Source organism: Anolis sagrei, chromosome 1 (assembly GCF_037176765.1).
Source record: "Anolis sagrei isolate rAnoSag1 chromosome 1, rAnoSag1.mat, whole genome shotgun sequence".
Classification (NCBI taxonomy): Eukaryota; Metazoa; Chordata; class Lepidosauria; order Squamata; family Dactyloidae; genus Anolis; species Anolis sagrei.
Window position 1 is genome coordinate 24875157 of NC_090021.1, and position 16818 is coordinate 24891974.

The 16818-nt window shown below is 42.8% G+C and overlaps 1 protein-coding gene across 1 annotated transcript in view; it reads right to left on the reverse strand.

Moving 5' to 3' along the window:
* Window positions 1-252: 252 nt before the first annotated feature.
* Window positions 253-16818, reverse strand: part of LOC132761516 (transmembrane protein 121-like) — a 33956-nt gene continuing 17390 nt past the window's right edge. The window contains exon 2 of the mRNA XM_060754455.2: window positions 253-2659. Coding sequence (XP_060610438.1) covers window positions 1708-2658 — 951 coding nt within the window. The 5' untranslated portion in view covers window position 2659 and the 3' untranslated portion in view covers window positions 253-1707. The remainder of the gene's footprint in view (window positions 2660-16818) is intronic.

The following is a 16818-nucleotide window of genomic DNA, read 5'->3' on the forward strand; positions in this document are numbered from 1 at the left end:
TATATTGGGTTTTTGTGCCAAATTTGGTCCAGCGAATAAAAATACATCCTGCATATCAGATATTTACATTACAATTCATAACAGTAGCAAAATTACAGTTAGGAAGTAACAATGAAAATAATTTTATGGTTGGGGCACACCACAACATGAAGAACTGCATTAAGGAGTCGCGGCATTAGCAAGGTTGAGAAACACTGATCTAAGTGGTATATTTCCTTTCTCTGACAAGGCAGTGTGTGGGCTGATCAAACGTGAAGTACACATGGTTTATTTTACATTACACCACATAAATTACATATCCCAGGATTCTATAACATTGAGCCGTGGCAATTGAGGTTGTATCAAACTATTAAGTCTATAGTGTAGATGTGGTCTAAGTAAGATGGCATAAAATGTGCAGGATCTGGCTACAGATTCAGAATTAAAGCTAAATAAAAATAATGAACAGGAAGAGAGAGAAACAGATGCTGGAGCCTCATATTTTCTTCTTTACCTACATCTGTATACAAAGTTCAGCAATTTGAAGCTTCCTGCGGTGGGAAAAGAGGATCACCTTGCCAATTTTCTCTTTCTATTCTCTGAGACCAGGCTACCAAATTACAAGAACCCTCTCAGGTTGAGCATACTGTGCAGAAAGAATGGCTGCACCTGCTCCTTAATTTGGTCAGAATAGGTTTGCATCCCCAGTGCCCCAAATGGATGCACACAGAATTTCCAAAGATTAATTTTAAACTATATATTAGGTAGACTTTGTTCTTACAGGAAAGGGTTTGGAACTGAGCAGTAACACGATCCCTGTGGTGACAAATGAAAGCTGTTTTCAGCCCCTCCATTATTTTTGTTTAATGCAGCCGAAACTTGCATCCGCCTCACACTCCAGGTCAACATTAGATCAAATATCACAACTGAAAAAGAAAAAAAGGTGAGAGCCCAAAAGATCACTGCAGAAAGACACGAGAAAAAAATGTTAAGGCTTGGCCTTCACTTTATTGAAAAGAGAAGAAAAGTGATGGGGGAGGGAGGGGCAAAACTGGAACGGGAGATCATGAACCAGCATGTTTCCACACTGGAACTCAAGGTGGGTCTGAAACGGATGCAAGCCCTATGCCCTCATCCCAGACAGTCCCCAGGAATTTAATGGGGCAAGCAGCAGACACAACTTTCTCCAACCATCCCAGAAAGAAAGGTCACCAAAATTGTAAAACCATATGTATCCAACAGGTGTAGAATAGATGCTTTCCTCTTATTTCCAGATCTATTGCAGTAGCAGAATTAGCTACTAGTTGACTCAAACAACTCATGAAGCTCAAAACAACTTAGAGTTGATTCAACAGCTGACTCAGTTTTGTTAGTCACCTTATTCCTCACTGTTATCCACTGAGCTGATTTTGATCCTGGAGCTGCTCCACTTCATGGATCCACCTGTCTGGACTTTATGGTCTGCTCATTCGCACCTTGGCACCAACATTGCGGTTTGTCTTGTCTCACTCCACCACTGTCCTTATCTCAGCCCAAGGAAATTCCAAATTCCAGCAGCATATCTGTGCAACGGGAGGAAGGGAAGAGGGTCACTCACAAACTTTCTGGAAGGAGCAGCACTGACTCCATGGGGCTCAGTAGAGACTCCTTAGTCCTTCTCTGCATCTGATCCTAAGGATCACAGACAGAAGGTATTACTCATTGCCCAGTGTGTGGAAACACAATGTGTCATGTGTTCTCCTGGCCCAGTCCCTCTGGGCAGGGAGTCTGGTTCTGGGGTTTCAAGAGATGCATGACAGGCTGCTGCTGGGAAGTGGTGTTATGTGGTTGTGGGTCTGCAGTGCCAGATCCTGCCGGCGTGTGGTGCAAGTGCTTCCTGTACTGCACAAACATGCAGATCTTGAGAGCAATGGCCAACACATTCTTCCCCATGAAGATACCAGAGACACGGATGTCCTTGAAGAACACCATGTTACTCCCTCGAATGAAGATGGTGGTGATGTTGATGGTGAGCATGCTCAACATTGGGTAGAGCATCATGCGGTGTGGCACGATGCTGATCCCTTGCATGCTTATTTCGCAAAGTGAGACACATGGGAGGACCAAGAGCAAGATGTAGCAGTAGAAGAACATCAGGCCTTCAGCCCAAATGGGAAGCCCTTTCTTCTGGGGCTCCCAGAGGTTGGCTTGGATATCCAGCACATCCAGCATGTCGACAATGACCCAGAAGAGACGGTTACGAAGGTCCTCCTTCTTCTTGAACGTCCTGACATACTCCATGTGCTCTGTCGCCACCAGCAGCACATAGAGGGCTGGGATGCAGATGGACAGCAGAAGAGTCAATGCCTTGCGGGCCATGAGGTCCAAACTTTTACGGTCCGCCTTATAGTTCTGATAGATGAAGTAGACTTTGATCTCCAGGACAAAGACGTACAGGAACCAAAGGATCATGGCATAGCCTCGCTTGGCTGTCCGCACCTCGGCCCCAACCCAAACTGCCACATACCTCAGTATAATCAGGAAGCAGATGTCTCCAACCGAGACCATGATGCAAATGCCCAATTTCCTGGAGCCTTGATTTTGTTCCACCAAATAGGCGTCCATCAGCACCATGCTACTCATGATGAGTGTGGTGGATAGGCAGACGTGGGGTTTGTTGATGGGCGGGGGAGGAACCATCCTGAAACAAGGAACACACACATATATTCATTAGTCAAACAGACTGAGATTCCTGTTAAAGCACAGCCCTGCACTATACTCACTCATGAAAGACTGGATGCTCTGCATCTCTTGATGGTAACGCCTGCTCTCCATCTCTCAGCATCTAATGACCCTTCAACTGCTCATTGCAAATTCATCTGTCCTTATTTCTCAGGGGAACCTAGAATGGATCTAGGACTCTGCACAGAGATTTTTTAAAATTCAAGCTAGCCTGAATGCACTAAATTTGCATTCCAAGCAATAATATATGATATGAAGGTAATAGCAGGGCTGCCTCTCTCTATGGGCAGAGAGATGGAAGCAGCAGACTGAGGATGTCACAAAAGAGCAGGAAACTGTCATTGTTTTACTGCCAGAGATGAGCAAGAGGTGCTTGTGGGATTTTCTGCCTTGTAGAAAAAAACAAAACCTAGATTGGTTTGGAGTATTATGCCTTTAAAGTGAATGAGGAGGAAATGTCATTTACAGCTTTGCCCCAAGCAGCCAAATTTATCCAGTTAGCCTTGGATAATACTACTTCAGGCATATCCAGACCGATTATAAAGACCAGAAAGCCTCAGATTTTGTTCCTATTTTATTTTGGAGATTCATACTAAATTTGTTTATCCCAGAATATTTTCTGTCAGCTTCCGGTACAATCAGAGACATTTTCTATGTGTTCCTCAAGTTGGTTTATTTGACCCAAGATAAAATTGGTAAGAACAAGAACAAAATCTGGGACTTTTCAATCTATCTGGATGCAAATTTCATCCTGAGCCCTTAGGGCAGCGTTTCTCAACCTGGGGGTCGGGACTACTGGGGGCGTCACAAGGGGGGGGGGGTCAGAGGGTTTGCCAAAGACCATCAGAAAACAGTATTTTCTGTTAGTCATGGGAGTTTTGTGTGCCAAGTTTGGTTCAATTCCATCGTTGGTGGAGTTCAAAATACTCTTTGATTGTAGGTGAACTATAAATCCCAGCAACTACAACTCCCAAATGTCAAGGTCTATTCCCCCAAACTCCACCAGTGTTTACATTTGGGCATATTGAATATTTGTGCCACATTTGGTTCAGATCCATACTTGTTTGAGTCCACAGTGTTCTCTGGATGTAGGTGAACTACAACTCCAAAACCCAGGGTCAGTGCCCACCAAACCCTTCCAGTATTTTCTGTTAGTCATGGGAGTTTTGTGTGCCAAGTTTGGTTCAATTCCATCGTTGGTGGGGTTCAGGATGCTCTTTGATTGTGGGTTAACTATAAATCCCAACAACTACAACTCCCAGATGACAAAATCAATCCCACCCCCAACCCTAGTAATCAAATCTGGTACTAATGGGTATTTGTGCCAGATTTGGTCCAGTGAATGACAGTACATCCTGCTGCTGCATATCAGATATTTACATTACAATTCATACCAGCAGCAAAATTGCAGTTGTGAAGTAGCAATGAAAATAATTTTATGGTTGGGGGTCACCACAACATGAGGAACTGTATTAAGGGGTCGCGGCATTAGGAAGGTTGAGAAACACTGCCTTAGGGAGAAAAGTAATTAATACAAAGCATAGAGATGGACTCTTAAGTCCTGCTGAATGAATGGAAGAGTTCCTTCTGTCAGAGGGTCTCTAATCCATTGAAGGCTTTCACTGGAAGAGGAAACAGAAGAGATTATTTGCACCATTTTTCTTTCTTCCAGGTGCAACAACCTTCTCAAACAGAGGAGTATGGCCTGTAGGAGGAAGGGGTATTGGTAAACATTTCCTTTCATTCTCTGCCAATGGAAACAGCATGCCCATGAGTAAAATTCCTTTGAAGACCTTTAGTACAGATTGAGCATCCTTCATACAGATTTCCAAAATACAAAATACTCCAAAATTGTCCACATAGATAGTTGAAATAATGACACCTTTGTATACCAATGTATACCAACTTTATTTCATGCACAAAAGTATTTCAAATGCTGCATAAAATTAGAATCATAGAATGCTAGAGTTGGAAGAGACCTCATGGACCATCCAGTCCAACCCTCTGATAAGAAGTAGGAAAATTGCATTCAAACCTCCCTCGACAGATGGCCAGCCAGCCTCTATTTAAAAGCCTTCACCACACTTCAGGGCAGAGAGTTCCACTTCTGAACAGCTCTCACAGTTATTCTGGTGGAATCTCCTTTCCTGTAGTTTGAAGCCATTGTTCCGCGTCCTAGTCTCCAGGGCAGCAGAAAACAAGCCTGCTTCCTCCTTCCTATGACTTTCCCTCACATATTTATACATGGCCCTCATCCTGTCTCCTCTCAGCCTTCTCTTCTTCAGGCTAAACATGCCCATCTCTTTAAGCCACTCCTCACAGGGCTTGTTCTCCAGGTCCTTGATCACTTTAGTCGCCTTCCTCTGGACACATTCCAGCTTGTCAATGTCTCGCTTCAGTTGCGGTGCCCAGACACAGTGTGGTGCGGCCAAGGCAGAATAGAGGGAGCTAATATTTAGATCCATGACTTCCCTGGATCTAAATATTATACTCCTATTTATGCAGGCCAAAATCCCATTTGCTTTTTTAGCTGCCGCATGACATTGTTGGCTCATGTTTAACTTGTTCCCCACAAGGAATCCAAGATCTTTTTCACACGTACTGCTATCGAGTCAAGCGTCCCCATTCTGTATCTTTGCATTTCATTTTTTCTGCCTAAGTAGAGTATCTTGCATTTGTCCCTGTCGAACTTCATTTTGTTAGTTTTGGCCAATCATCTCTATAATCTGTTCAGATTGTTTTGAATTCTGCTCCTCTCTTCTGGAGTATTGGCTATCCTTCCCAATTTGGTGCCGTCTGCAAACTTGATGATCCTGCCTTCTAACCCTTACTCTAAGTCATTAATAAAGAGGTTGAACAGGACTGACACCAGGACAGAACCCTGCTTATGGCACTCCACTTGTCACTTCTTTCCAGGATGAAGAGGAAGCATTGGGGAGAATCACTCTTTGGGTTCGTTCACTTAACCAGTTACAGATCCACCTAACCATCGTTTTGCCTAGCCCACATTTGACTAGTTGCCTCCATATATAAGATGTAAATAAAACATAATTAGATTCAATGTTTAGATTTGATTCCACTTCCAAGTTTTCATGTATATTCAGATATAGCTATTCCAAAATCCAAAAATATTCATAACTCGACTTTTTCCAAGCATTTCTGATAAGGGACATTCAACTAGAATTAGTCTAAGCCCAAGCCATTGTTTTTAATGAAGAAAATAGGCTAACTGCGGCTGGAAAAATACTTAATGCTTGATTGGAGCTGATATATACACAGATTTCTTTATTTGTGTTAATTTATCAACTGCTTGTCATTTAAGGGAAAATCATGAGCTGTATAAGAAGAAATAAGATCACCAAATGAGAAGGGGAAAATAAGCCCATACAAACTACAAAAAACAATCACATTATGAAGCCCTTAGCTGATAATTTAATCAAGGGATGCTTGCTTGAATAGAAATGTCTTTAGCAGATGCTGGAAGCAAAGCAGTGTTGGCCATGTGCCTGACCTCAGCAGGTAGGGACTTTGACAGAGCGAAAGCCGGTGCACTAAAAACTGTACTCCAAATTGATTTCAGAACAACAAGGAACATCTCTATACAGAAAGACATGTTAAATGACCATCCCAGTGTGCTGGGAACAGAGCTGTAATTCCTGGGTAAATTTATTTTGAAATCTTTAGATAGAAACAAAGGATGTCAGCCATAGACGCAGGCCAAATGTCAGGAGAGAATGCTTCTGGAACATGGCCATTCAGACCAAAAAGCTTACAGCAACCCAAAGTGAAGAAGGTGCATCAGACAATACTGTGGATATTGTCCATCTTTCAACCCAAGCCCTGAAACTCACCTTGAAATCTGGGTACTTGAGTTCTGTGTGGCTGGAAAGCAAGGTGCTGAAGGTTGATACACCTGGCTGTTTTCATCCAGCAAGTGAATATCCATCTAGCAGAAACAATGATCTCTATGGGGTCTTATTACAACTCCTTGTTGCACCATCATTCTGGTGGGAAGTAGATAGATCTATCATCCTTCATCACCTAGAAGAGCTAAGTAGATTTTAAATAGGGTTTGGAGCAGTGTTTCTCAACCTGGGAGTCAGGACCCCTGGGGAGTCACGAGGGGGGTGTCAGAGGGGTCGCAAAAGACCATCAGAAAACACAGTATTTTCTGTTGGTCATGGGGTTCTGTGTGTGAAGTCTGGCCTAATTCTATTGTTGGTGGGGTTCAGAATGTTCTTTGATTGTCGGTGAACTATAAATCCCAGCAACTACAACTTCCAAATGTCACGATCTATTTTCCCCAAACTCCACCAGTCTTCACATTTGGGCTTATTGAGTATTCGTGTCAAGTTTGGTCCAGATCTATCATTGTTTGAGTCCACAGTGCTCTCTGGATATAGGTGAACTGCAACTCCAAAATTCAAGGTCAAAGCCCACCAAACCCTTCCAGTATTTTCTGTTGGTCATGGGAGTTCTGTGTGCCAAGATTGGTTCAATTCTATCCTTTGTGGAGTTCAGAATGCTCTTTGATTGTAGGTTAACTATAAAGCCCAGCAACTACAACTCCCAGATGACAAAATCAATCCCCTCCAACCCCACCAATAGTCAAATTTGGGCGTATCGGGTATTTGTACCAAATTTGGTCCAGTGAATGAAAATACATCCTGTATATCAGGCCCAGCTTACCTGTCTGAATGTATCTCCTGCTATGAACCATCACAAAGTCTAAGATTGACGGGAGAGGCCCTGCTCTTCGTCCCACCATCATCGCAAACGTGACTGGTGGAGATGAGAGACAGGGCCTTCTCAGTGGTGGTCCCTCACCTGTGGAACTCTCTACATAGTGACATTAGATTGGCCCTCTCCCTCTTATCCTTGAGAATGAAACTCAAAACTTGGTTATGGGACCTAGCGTTCGAACAATAGAGACAGCGATTTAGAATGAGACCCAATTTGTGTGAATGACAATGGACTGACGTGGACTATGATTTAAAATCTGCATAATTTAAACAATGTTTTAGTAATTTTAAACCATTAACAAATTGTTTTGATTGTGTTTATAATTTATTACTGTTGTTGGCACTGAATGAATGCCTGTTGTGAAGCTGCACTGAGTCCCCCTCCGGGGATGAAAAGGACAGGATACAAATATGTGAAATAAATCTATATAAATAAAATGTAATGTTTGTTTGTGGGATTAACATAACTCAAAAACCACTGGACAAATTTGACACCAAATTTGGACACAATACACCTATCAGGCCAACGAGTGACCGTCACTCATAAAAAACACTGGAAGAGATTTTAAAAGCCAAAAAACAAAAAATACATTACAATGCACGTGCAAAACCACGTATATACACAAATACACATATATACACATATACACAAATATATACACACACATACACATATATAAACATACAAAACACACATATATAGACTGAGCCACAGCAATGCATGGCAGGGGACGGCTAGTAAATAAATAAATAAATAAATATCAGATATTTACATGATTATTCATAGGTAAAGGTAAAGGTTTTCCCTGACATTAAGTCCAGTTGTGTCCAACTCTGGGGATTGGTGCTCATCTCCATTTCTAAGCCGAAGAGCCGGCATTGTCCGTAGACATCTCCAAGGTCATGCGACCGGCATGACCGTTACCTTCCCGCCAGAGTGGTACCTATTGATCTACTCACATTTGCCTGTTTTCGAACTTCTAGGTTGGCAGAAACTTGGGCTAACAGTGGGAGCTTGCCCCACTCCCTGGATTCAAACCTGTGACCTTTCAGTCAGTAAGTTCATAACAGTATGATTCATACTGTTATGAACTTGCTGACCGAAATACTGTTATGAATCATAGTGTTATGATTCATGACAGCAGCAAAATTACAGTTATGAAGTAAAAACAAAATAATTTTATGGTTTGGGGGGGTCACCACAACATGAGAAGTTGTATTAAGGGGTCGCAGCATTAGTAAGGTTGTGAACCACTGATCTAGCAGAAGCAAGGATCTCTATGGGGTCTTATTACAACTTCTTGTTGCACCATCACTCTAGTGGGAAGTAGCTAGATCTATCATCCTTCACCACCTTGTAGAGCTACGTAGATTTTAAGTAGGGTTTGGAGGGATATTGTGAACGAGTAGGAAAAAGTAATGAGGACAAAACCATAACTCATGGCATCCTAGCTGTTTAATAGGATGCCATCTCTAACTTGAAAAAGTTATGGTTTTGGATTACAACATCTAGAGTCTTTGTTCATCACTCTGGCTGGGGAAATTGGGGAGCTGAAATCCTCTGAATAACCTTCCCAGGATAAGGCAGCAAAGTATTTTGTTAAGTACCGCTTGTGGGTTTCTTATATGAGCGGGTCTTTTTTCTAGCCTAATTGCACTGCATCTGAGATTCTTCTGTAGATAAGGCCTCTCCAAGGACACATGCATGTGAATGGGAAGGAAAGTGACATCCTTGATCAATGTTAAGTACTGAATGATAGAATCCAAGATGACTCTTAACTATCACTTCTTAAATTGTATTCAGGAGGATCTTAGAGCTCATTGGGGAATCCTCAGTGATGAAATCATAATGGAAGATAGCTTTCTCCGAAGAACACCTTGCTAGTACAGTACTACTCTCTCTGTGCAGCTATAGTTGGTACCACATCTCTCCTAGCAAAGTTATATTTCCATGTGTTCAGGCAGGCATTCTCCTTTCCCTTTGTCCAGAAAAAAGGGTACGGGTACAGTAATCAATTTCACACCTCCAAAGATCCTCTCCAAAGCCTCAGGTTGAGAGTTTTCCACTCTAGTCCCAGTTCATTCAAGATCAGGAAGACATCCAAAAGATGAAACACTTGTGGCACTTGGCCAGCTTGATTAGTACTGAATAGCCTTGCAGCTTCAAAGCCTGGCTGCTTCCTGTCTGGAGGAATCCTTAGTTGGTAGGTGTTAGCTGGCCCTGACTGTTTCATGTCTGGACAAGTTTACATAGGGACTACCAAATGCAGAAAACTCACAACAACCCAATTATCCTTATGTATGGTATGTCCAAAAAGTAAAGGGAAAGATATGTGCGTAAAAACCCTTGAGATTTCACCAAATCATCTGGTGAATGTGGTTACCTACCAAAGGTGGTATATCCCCTGCAGTATTTAGGATCTAGCTGGCCCTGATTGTTTCATGTATGGAATTCCCCAGTTTTGTGAGTGTTGTTTTTTATTTACTGTCCTGAATTCCAAATTCTTTTAATATTGGTAGACAGATTTTGTTCTTTTTCATGATTTCCTGCTTTCTGTTGAAATTGCCCACATGCTTGTGGATTTCAATGGATTCTCTGTGTAGTCTGACATCCAACAAAGGATCCTCCAGGCAGGAAGCAGCCAGACTTTGAAGCTACAAGGACATTCAATGCTAATCAAGGTGGTCAATTGCAACATTCACATGTTTCTCAAGCAGACAAGAGTTCTTTCTCCCACCCTGGACATTCCACAGATACAAAAACCTCACTTGCCTAGTTTCCAAGAGACCTTGCAACATCTGAAGATGTCTGCCATAGATGCAGGAGAAACGATGGCAATCTGTCGAGGGAGCTCTGAATGTAATTTTCCTGCTTCTTGGCCAGGGGTTGAACAGGATGGCCCACAAAGTCTCTTCCAATTCTGTGATTCTATGAGTCTGAGTGCAACATTCACACTTGGCTCAAGCAGACAAAGAGTTCTTTCTCCCACCCCAGACATGATTCCACAGACATAAACCCCACTTGCCTAGTTTCCAACAGACCTCACAACCTTTGGGGAGGCCTGCCATAGATGTGGGTGAAACATCAGGAGGGAATGCTTCTGGAACATTGACAGACAGCCCAGAAAACTCATAGCAAAATACAGATACCATGCAGCTGTGGACAAGCCTCCATAGGAACCACCGAACACGAAACAAGGAACATAAAAGTCACTGCAGACTACTTCAACCAGAAAGGTGACCCATAGCAGAGTACTTGATGAACCATCCTGGAAAGAACATATTATTTGAAAACACAGAAATGCTGGACCACACTAACAACTGCTATGTCAAGCTATACAAAGAAGCCATTGAAATCCACAAGCATGTGGACAATTTCAACAGAAAGGAAGAAATCATGGAAATGAACAAACTCTGGCTACCAGTATTTTAAAAAACTCTAAAATTATAATAGTACACAAAGAACAACACTGAAAAACAGGGGAATTCCAGACAAGAAACAATCAGGGCCAGCTAATCATCTCCCAACAAAGGATTCCCCAGGCAGTAAGAAGCCAGACCTTGAAACTGCAAGACCATTAAATGCTAATCAAGGTGGTCAATTGCAACATTCACACCTATCTCAAACAGACAAGAGCTCTTTCTCCCATCCTGGACATTCCAAAGATACATAAACCCTACTTACCTAGTTTCCAACAGACCTCACAACCTCTGAGGAGGCCTACCATATATGTGAGTGAAACATCGGGAGAGAATGCTTCTGGAACATGGCCAGACTGCCCAGAAAACTCACAGCAAAATACAGATCACATTTTTCCACACAAAAATATGCCCCTGATTAACCTCAAACTCTCTTTGGGTATCTAGACCTGCTTTCTCTACAATAGGGCAGAGCTGTCTAAAGTTACCTTTTGGGAGCTACGATTCCCAGACTCCTCAGCCAGCATTATCGTTGATTAGAGGATTTAAAGAATTATAGTTCAAAAGACAACTTTTCCAGGTATCTGGAAAGGGAACGTTACACCTTTTGAACATTATTGAGCTCCCTTTTGCCCAATCCAGCATGACAAATAGTTTGAGGTGTTGGGAGCTGAAGCACAACAACATCTGGAAGTCCACAAGTACCCTACTCTTGTTCTAGGAATACCTGGCAATTGTTATTCAGTGACAGAAATCCAGCTGTTTCTTAGTAAACATAAAAATAAGAAGGTAAAGATGGGAAAGCAGTGCTCCTGAACTGCTAGCATCAACATTTGGGAACAAAGGAAGTAACATCACAGCTTGCTTTGCACATCAAACCATTCAAGCCATGAGCTGCTGAAAATGGGACCTCATCCTACTGAGCGAAATGACTTTTGAAACACAGATGTACTAAAGATCAGGTTGTTCATCCGCGTTCCTGCAGATGTCAAAGGCAAAACCATGATATCGTCAGTGCCTATGGCTCTCACACTTTTATTAGCTGCACACGATATTGGGAAAGTTGGGGTGGTGAGATTTGTTAAGGCTTCTGCGAAGTTGATCTTTCAAATGCCAAGGATGAGCGCTTTTGCCGCGATGAGAAACCCATGTTCCAGAGAGATATTAGCAGAGAGAGGGAAAGACTGAGCTGTGCAATAATAGAGAACAGCATGAGAGAGGAACAAAATGCTAAGTGGCTAAACAAGGAGGAGAGGAAGGAGGTGAGAGCTTATCCTTGTTTTCAAACCATACGTTGATCACAAATGCAGATCTGAAAGTGATAATGTCAAATGGCAAAGGCTGCATGCAGCCACAACGTTGGGTAGCACTGAAATTTTAGCCCTACTATATTTCCCAGGTTTTTTTCCATGCCAGGAGAGACTTAAGAAACTGCAAGTCACTTCTGGTATGAGAAAATTGGTCATCTGAAAGGACGTTGCCCAGGGGATGCCCAGTTGTTGAAACTGAATCCAGACAAGACAGAGGTACTCCTGGTCAGCCGAAAGACCGAACAGGGCATAAGGTTACAGCCTGTGTTGGATGGGGTTACACTCCCCCTGAAGACGCAGGTTCACAGCTTGGGAGTGATCCTGGATTCATCGCTCAGCCTGGAACCTCAGGTCTCGGTGGTGACCAGGAGAGCTTTTGCACAATTAAAACCTGTGTGCCAGCTGCTCCTGTATCTTGGGAAGTCTGACGGTGGTCCACACTCTTGTTACATAGACTACTGCAACACACTCTACATGGGGCTGCCTTTGAAGACTGCTCGGAAGTTTCAACTAGTCCAATAGTCGGCAGCCAGGTTGCTCACCGGAGCGGTGTACAGGGAGCACATGACCCCTCTGTTACGCCAGCTCCACTGGCTGCCAATCAGCTTCCGAGCATAATTCAAAGTGCTGTTTTTAACCTTTAAAGCCCTACATGGTTCTGGCCCAGACTACCTGTCTGAATGTATCTCCTATTACGAACCATCATGAAATTTAAGATAATCTGGAGAGGCCCTGCTCTCGATCACAAACACAACTGTTGGGGATGAGGGACAGGGCCTTCTCAGCAGCGGCCCCCCATCTGTGGAACGCTCTTCCCAGGGACATCAGACTGACTACCTCCCTCCTGTCCTTTAGAAACTTAAGACTTGGCTATGAGACCAAGCGTTCGACCTGTGAATGGCAGCAAATGAAAGAAGACTTAAGCAACTCGTGACAATTAATTGACCCGGACTTGGATTTTGGATTCTTATTTTAATAGGTGTGTTTTAATCTATTGTTTTAATCTATTGTTTTAATATTTTTAATGTATTGTTGAATGTTTTATGATGCTGGCATTGTATGGTGCCCTGAGTCCCCCCCCCCCAGGGGGGTGAGAAGGGTGGGGTATAAATATAGTAAAGGTAAAGGTTTCCCCTGACATTAAGTCCAGTCGTGTCTGACACTAGGAGTTGGTGCTCATCTCTTATTTCTAAGCCAAAGAGCCAGCGTTGTCCACAGACACCTCCAAGGTCATGTGGCCAGCATGGCTGCATGGAGCACCATTACCTTCCCGCCAGAGCGGTACCTATTGATCTACTCACATTTGCATGTTTTTGAACTGCTAGGCTGGCAGAAGCTGGAGCTGACAGCAGAAGCTCATGCCGCTCCCCAGATTCGAACCTGCGACCTTTCGGTCAACAAGTTCAGCAGCTCAGTGGTTTAGCCCACTGCGCCATCGGGGGCTCTGGTATAAATATAGGAAATAAATAAATAAATAAATAAATAATTTTTTGATGTTTTACCATCCTTGTTAGAGGCTTTTCTCATGTCCCTGCATGAGGAGCTGGAACTGACAAAGGGAGCTCATCCGTACTCTGCCCGGATTCAAACCTCCGACCTGTCGGTCTTCAGTTTATTTCAACCATCAGTATTTCAGAGTTACATAGACAACAACAAAGTGTGCATAAGCAATAGCTAATACATACATTGTAATCCTTATCTGAGGATAATGTGACCAGTACAAAAGTTTTTTTAGGACTTCTTGTTGATGAGGATGTTTCTCAGGGTCTGGCACTATATATAATCATAACATCTGGTTGTTGGCCCTGAGCACGCAATCTTGCAGTTACAGCATTTTTAGCATCATGCAAACGACAGAGCTCAGCAAACAATGCAGGCCACGGGGAGAGGTTAGATATTGACAAAATGGAGTAGATTGGGCTTACTGAAAAGGATCAGCATTCAGTTGAATCCTTAATTATAATTTTCCACCAACAGTTCATCGCTTTGGTGCTGTCGCGACCTATGCCCTGCCCAACAACAATATTATTTAGTCTTCTTTTCCCCCTGAAAGAACATGATTAGCTTAGTATTATAAGGGAGAGTCAGCATGCCTATTAGCCAAAGTAAGGCAGCCAAATACTGCAGTAAGAGCTTTGTAAAATCCTCAATTGGGTTGTTGTGAGTTTTCCAGGCTTTATGGCCATGTTCCAGAAGCATTCTCTCCTGACATTTCACGTACATCTATGGCAGGCATCCCCACAGGTTGTGAGGTTTGTTGGAAACTAAGAAAATGGGGTTTATATATCTGTGGAATGTTTAGGATGGGAGAAATAACTCTTGTCTGCTTTAGGCAAGTGTGAATGTTGCAATTGGCCACCTTGATTAGCACTGAATGGGCTTGCAGCTTCAAAGTCTGGCTGATTCCTGCCAGGGGAATCCTTTGTTGGGAGGTGATTAGCTGGCCCTGATTGTTTCATGTCAGGAATTTCCCCGTTTTTGAGTGTTGTCCTTTATTTACTGTTATGATTTTAGAGTTTTTTAAATACTGGTAGCCAGATTGGGTTCATTTTCATAGTTTCCTCCTTTCTGTTGTCTGCAATGCCTTTTATATTCCTTGATTCGTGTCTGAGCTGCATTTGGTGGTCCCTATGGAGACTTGTCCACAGCTGCATGGCATACGGTAGACTCCTGCAGAGTGTACCTCCCAACAAAGGATTCCCTCAGCCAGTAAGAAGCCAGACCTTGAAATTGCTAGGCCATTAAATGATAATCAAGGTGGTCAATTGCAACATTAACACCTACCTCAAGCAGACAAGAGTTCTTACTCCCACCCTGGACCTTCTACAGATATATAAACCCAATTTTCCTAGTTTCCAACAGACCTCACAACCTCTGAGGATGCTTGCCATAGATGCAGGTGAAATGTCAGGAGAGAATGCTTCTGGAACATAGTCATACAGCCTGGAAAGCTCACAACAACCCGGTGATTCCAGCCATGAATGCCTTCAACAATACATTAAATCCTGTCCTCTCTTGACAGTCAACTCCTCCTTGACTGAACATCTCCAAACAACTCATGTTCCTCAGTGGAGATGGAGGATACCATGCCATCATCAATATGTGTGTCTATATGTGTGTGTGCCTTCACATCACCTGTTGATTTATGTCAACCCCATGAATTTAATTGGGTTTTCTTAGGCAAGGAATACTCGGGGAGTGTTTTGCCAGTTCCTTCTTCTGAAATGTAGCCTACAGAACATACTATTCATTAGTGGTCTCCCGTCTAAATACTAACTAGGCCTGTTTACCTGCCAAAGTCAGACAGGATTTGGAGCCTTTTGAGTATTGATGTTCCATCATCAATACTGATGTAAACTCCAATCATTGGTCCAGTTAGCTTCTCCACATGGAGTAGAGGTACAATCCCAACCTTAATCTCAGGTAACAAGATGTTTTGATCCTATCCTGACTGTACTTCAAGGATGGAGCACATTCCTTGCATTCTGAAGGTCACAGATTTAGTCATCAGCGTGTTTTGGGACATGGAGGGCTGGAAAAAAAATCCCTGGCTGAAAACTTAGCGGGTTGATGACAATCCATTTCAATATGGGACTCAACGGATATGTCAACATGATTTCCTATGTCTCTGTGATTCACATTACTTCTAGAGTGTGCAAGCCCTACTCATGAAACAAGCTCCTTTTGGGCATTTTCTTCATGCATATGCTCTATATCAACATTTCTCAACCTGGAGATTGGGACCCCTGGGGGGGGGGGGGGGTCATGAGGGGGTATCAGAGGGACCATCAGAAAACACTATAGTTATGGGAGTTCTGTGTGGGAAGCTTTGCCCAATTCTATTGTTTGTGGGGTTCAGAATGCTCTTTGATTGTAGGTGAACTATAAATCCCAGCAACTACAACTCCCAAATGTCAAGGTCTATTTTCCCCAAACTCAACCACTGTTCACATTTGGCCAAGTTTGGTCCAGATCCATCATTGTTTGAGTCCACCGTGCTCTCTAGATGTAGGTAAACTACAACTCCAAAACTCAAGGTCAATGCCCACCAAATGGTTCCAGTATTTTCTGTTGGTCATGGGAGGTGTGTGTGCCAAGTTTGGTTCAATTCCATCGTTGGTGGAGTTCAGAATGCTCTTTGATTGTAGGTGAACTATAAATCCCAGCAACTACAACTCCCAAAGTGAGAAAATTAATCCCCCCCAACCCCACCAGTATTCAAATTTGGGCGTATCAGGTATTTGTGCCAAATTTGGTCCAGTGAATGAAATTACATCCTGCATATCAGATATTTACATTACGATCATAACAGTAGCAACATTACGAAGAAGCAACGAAAATAATTTTATGATTGCGGTTCACCACAACATGAGAAACTGTATTAAGGGGTCGTGGCATTGGGAAGGTTGAGAAACACTGCTCTATATGCATTAAAAGACAGCAGTGTGGAAATGCTCCAGTCTTTCCTTCACCACTTTCTATGTGAGGATAGTAATCAACTTCAAAGGAGAACCTCTCCTATTCATGGAAGCTTCCCTCAAGGTTTCAGAACACATTTCTCATGTCTTGTTGCTAACAATAGTGCTCAAGGAACCGAAAGACATAATCATAAAAGAAAACAATACGGCTATTTATAGTCAACACAG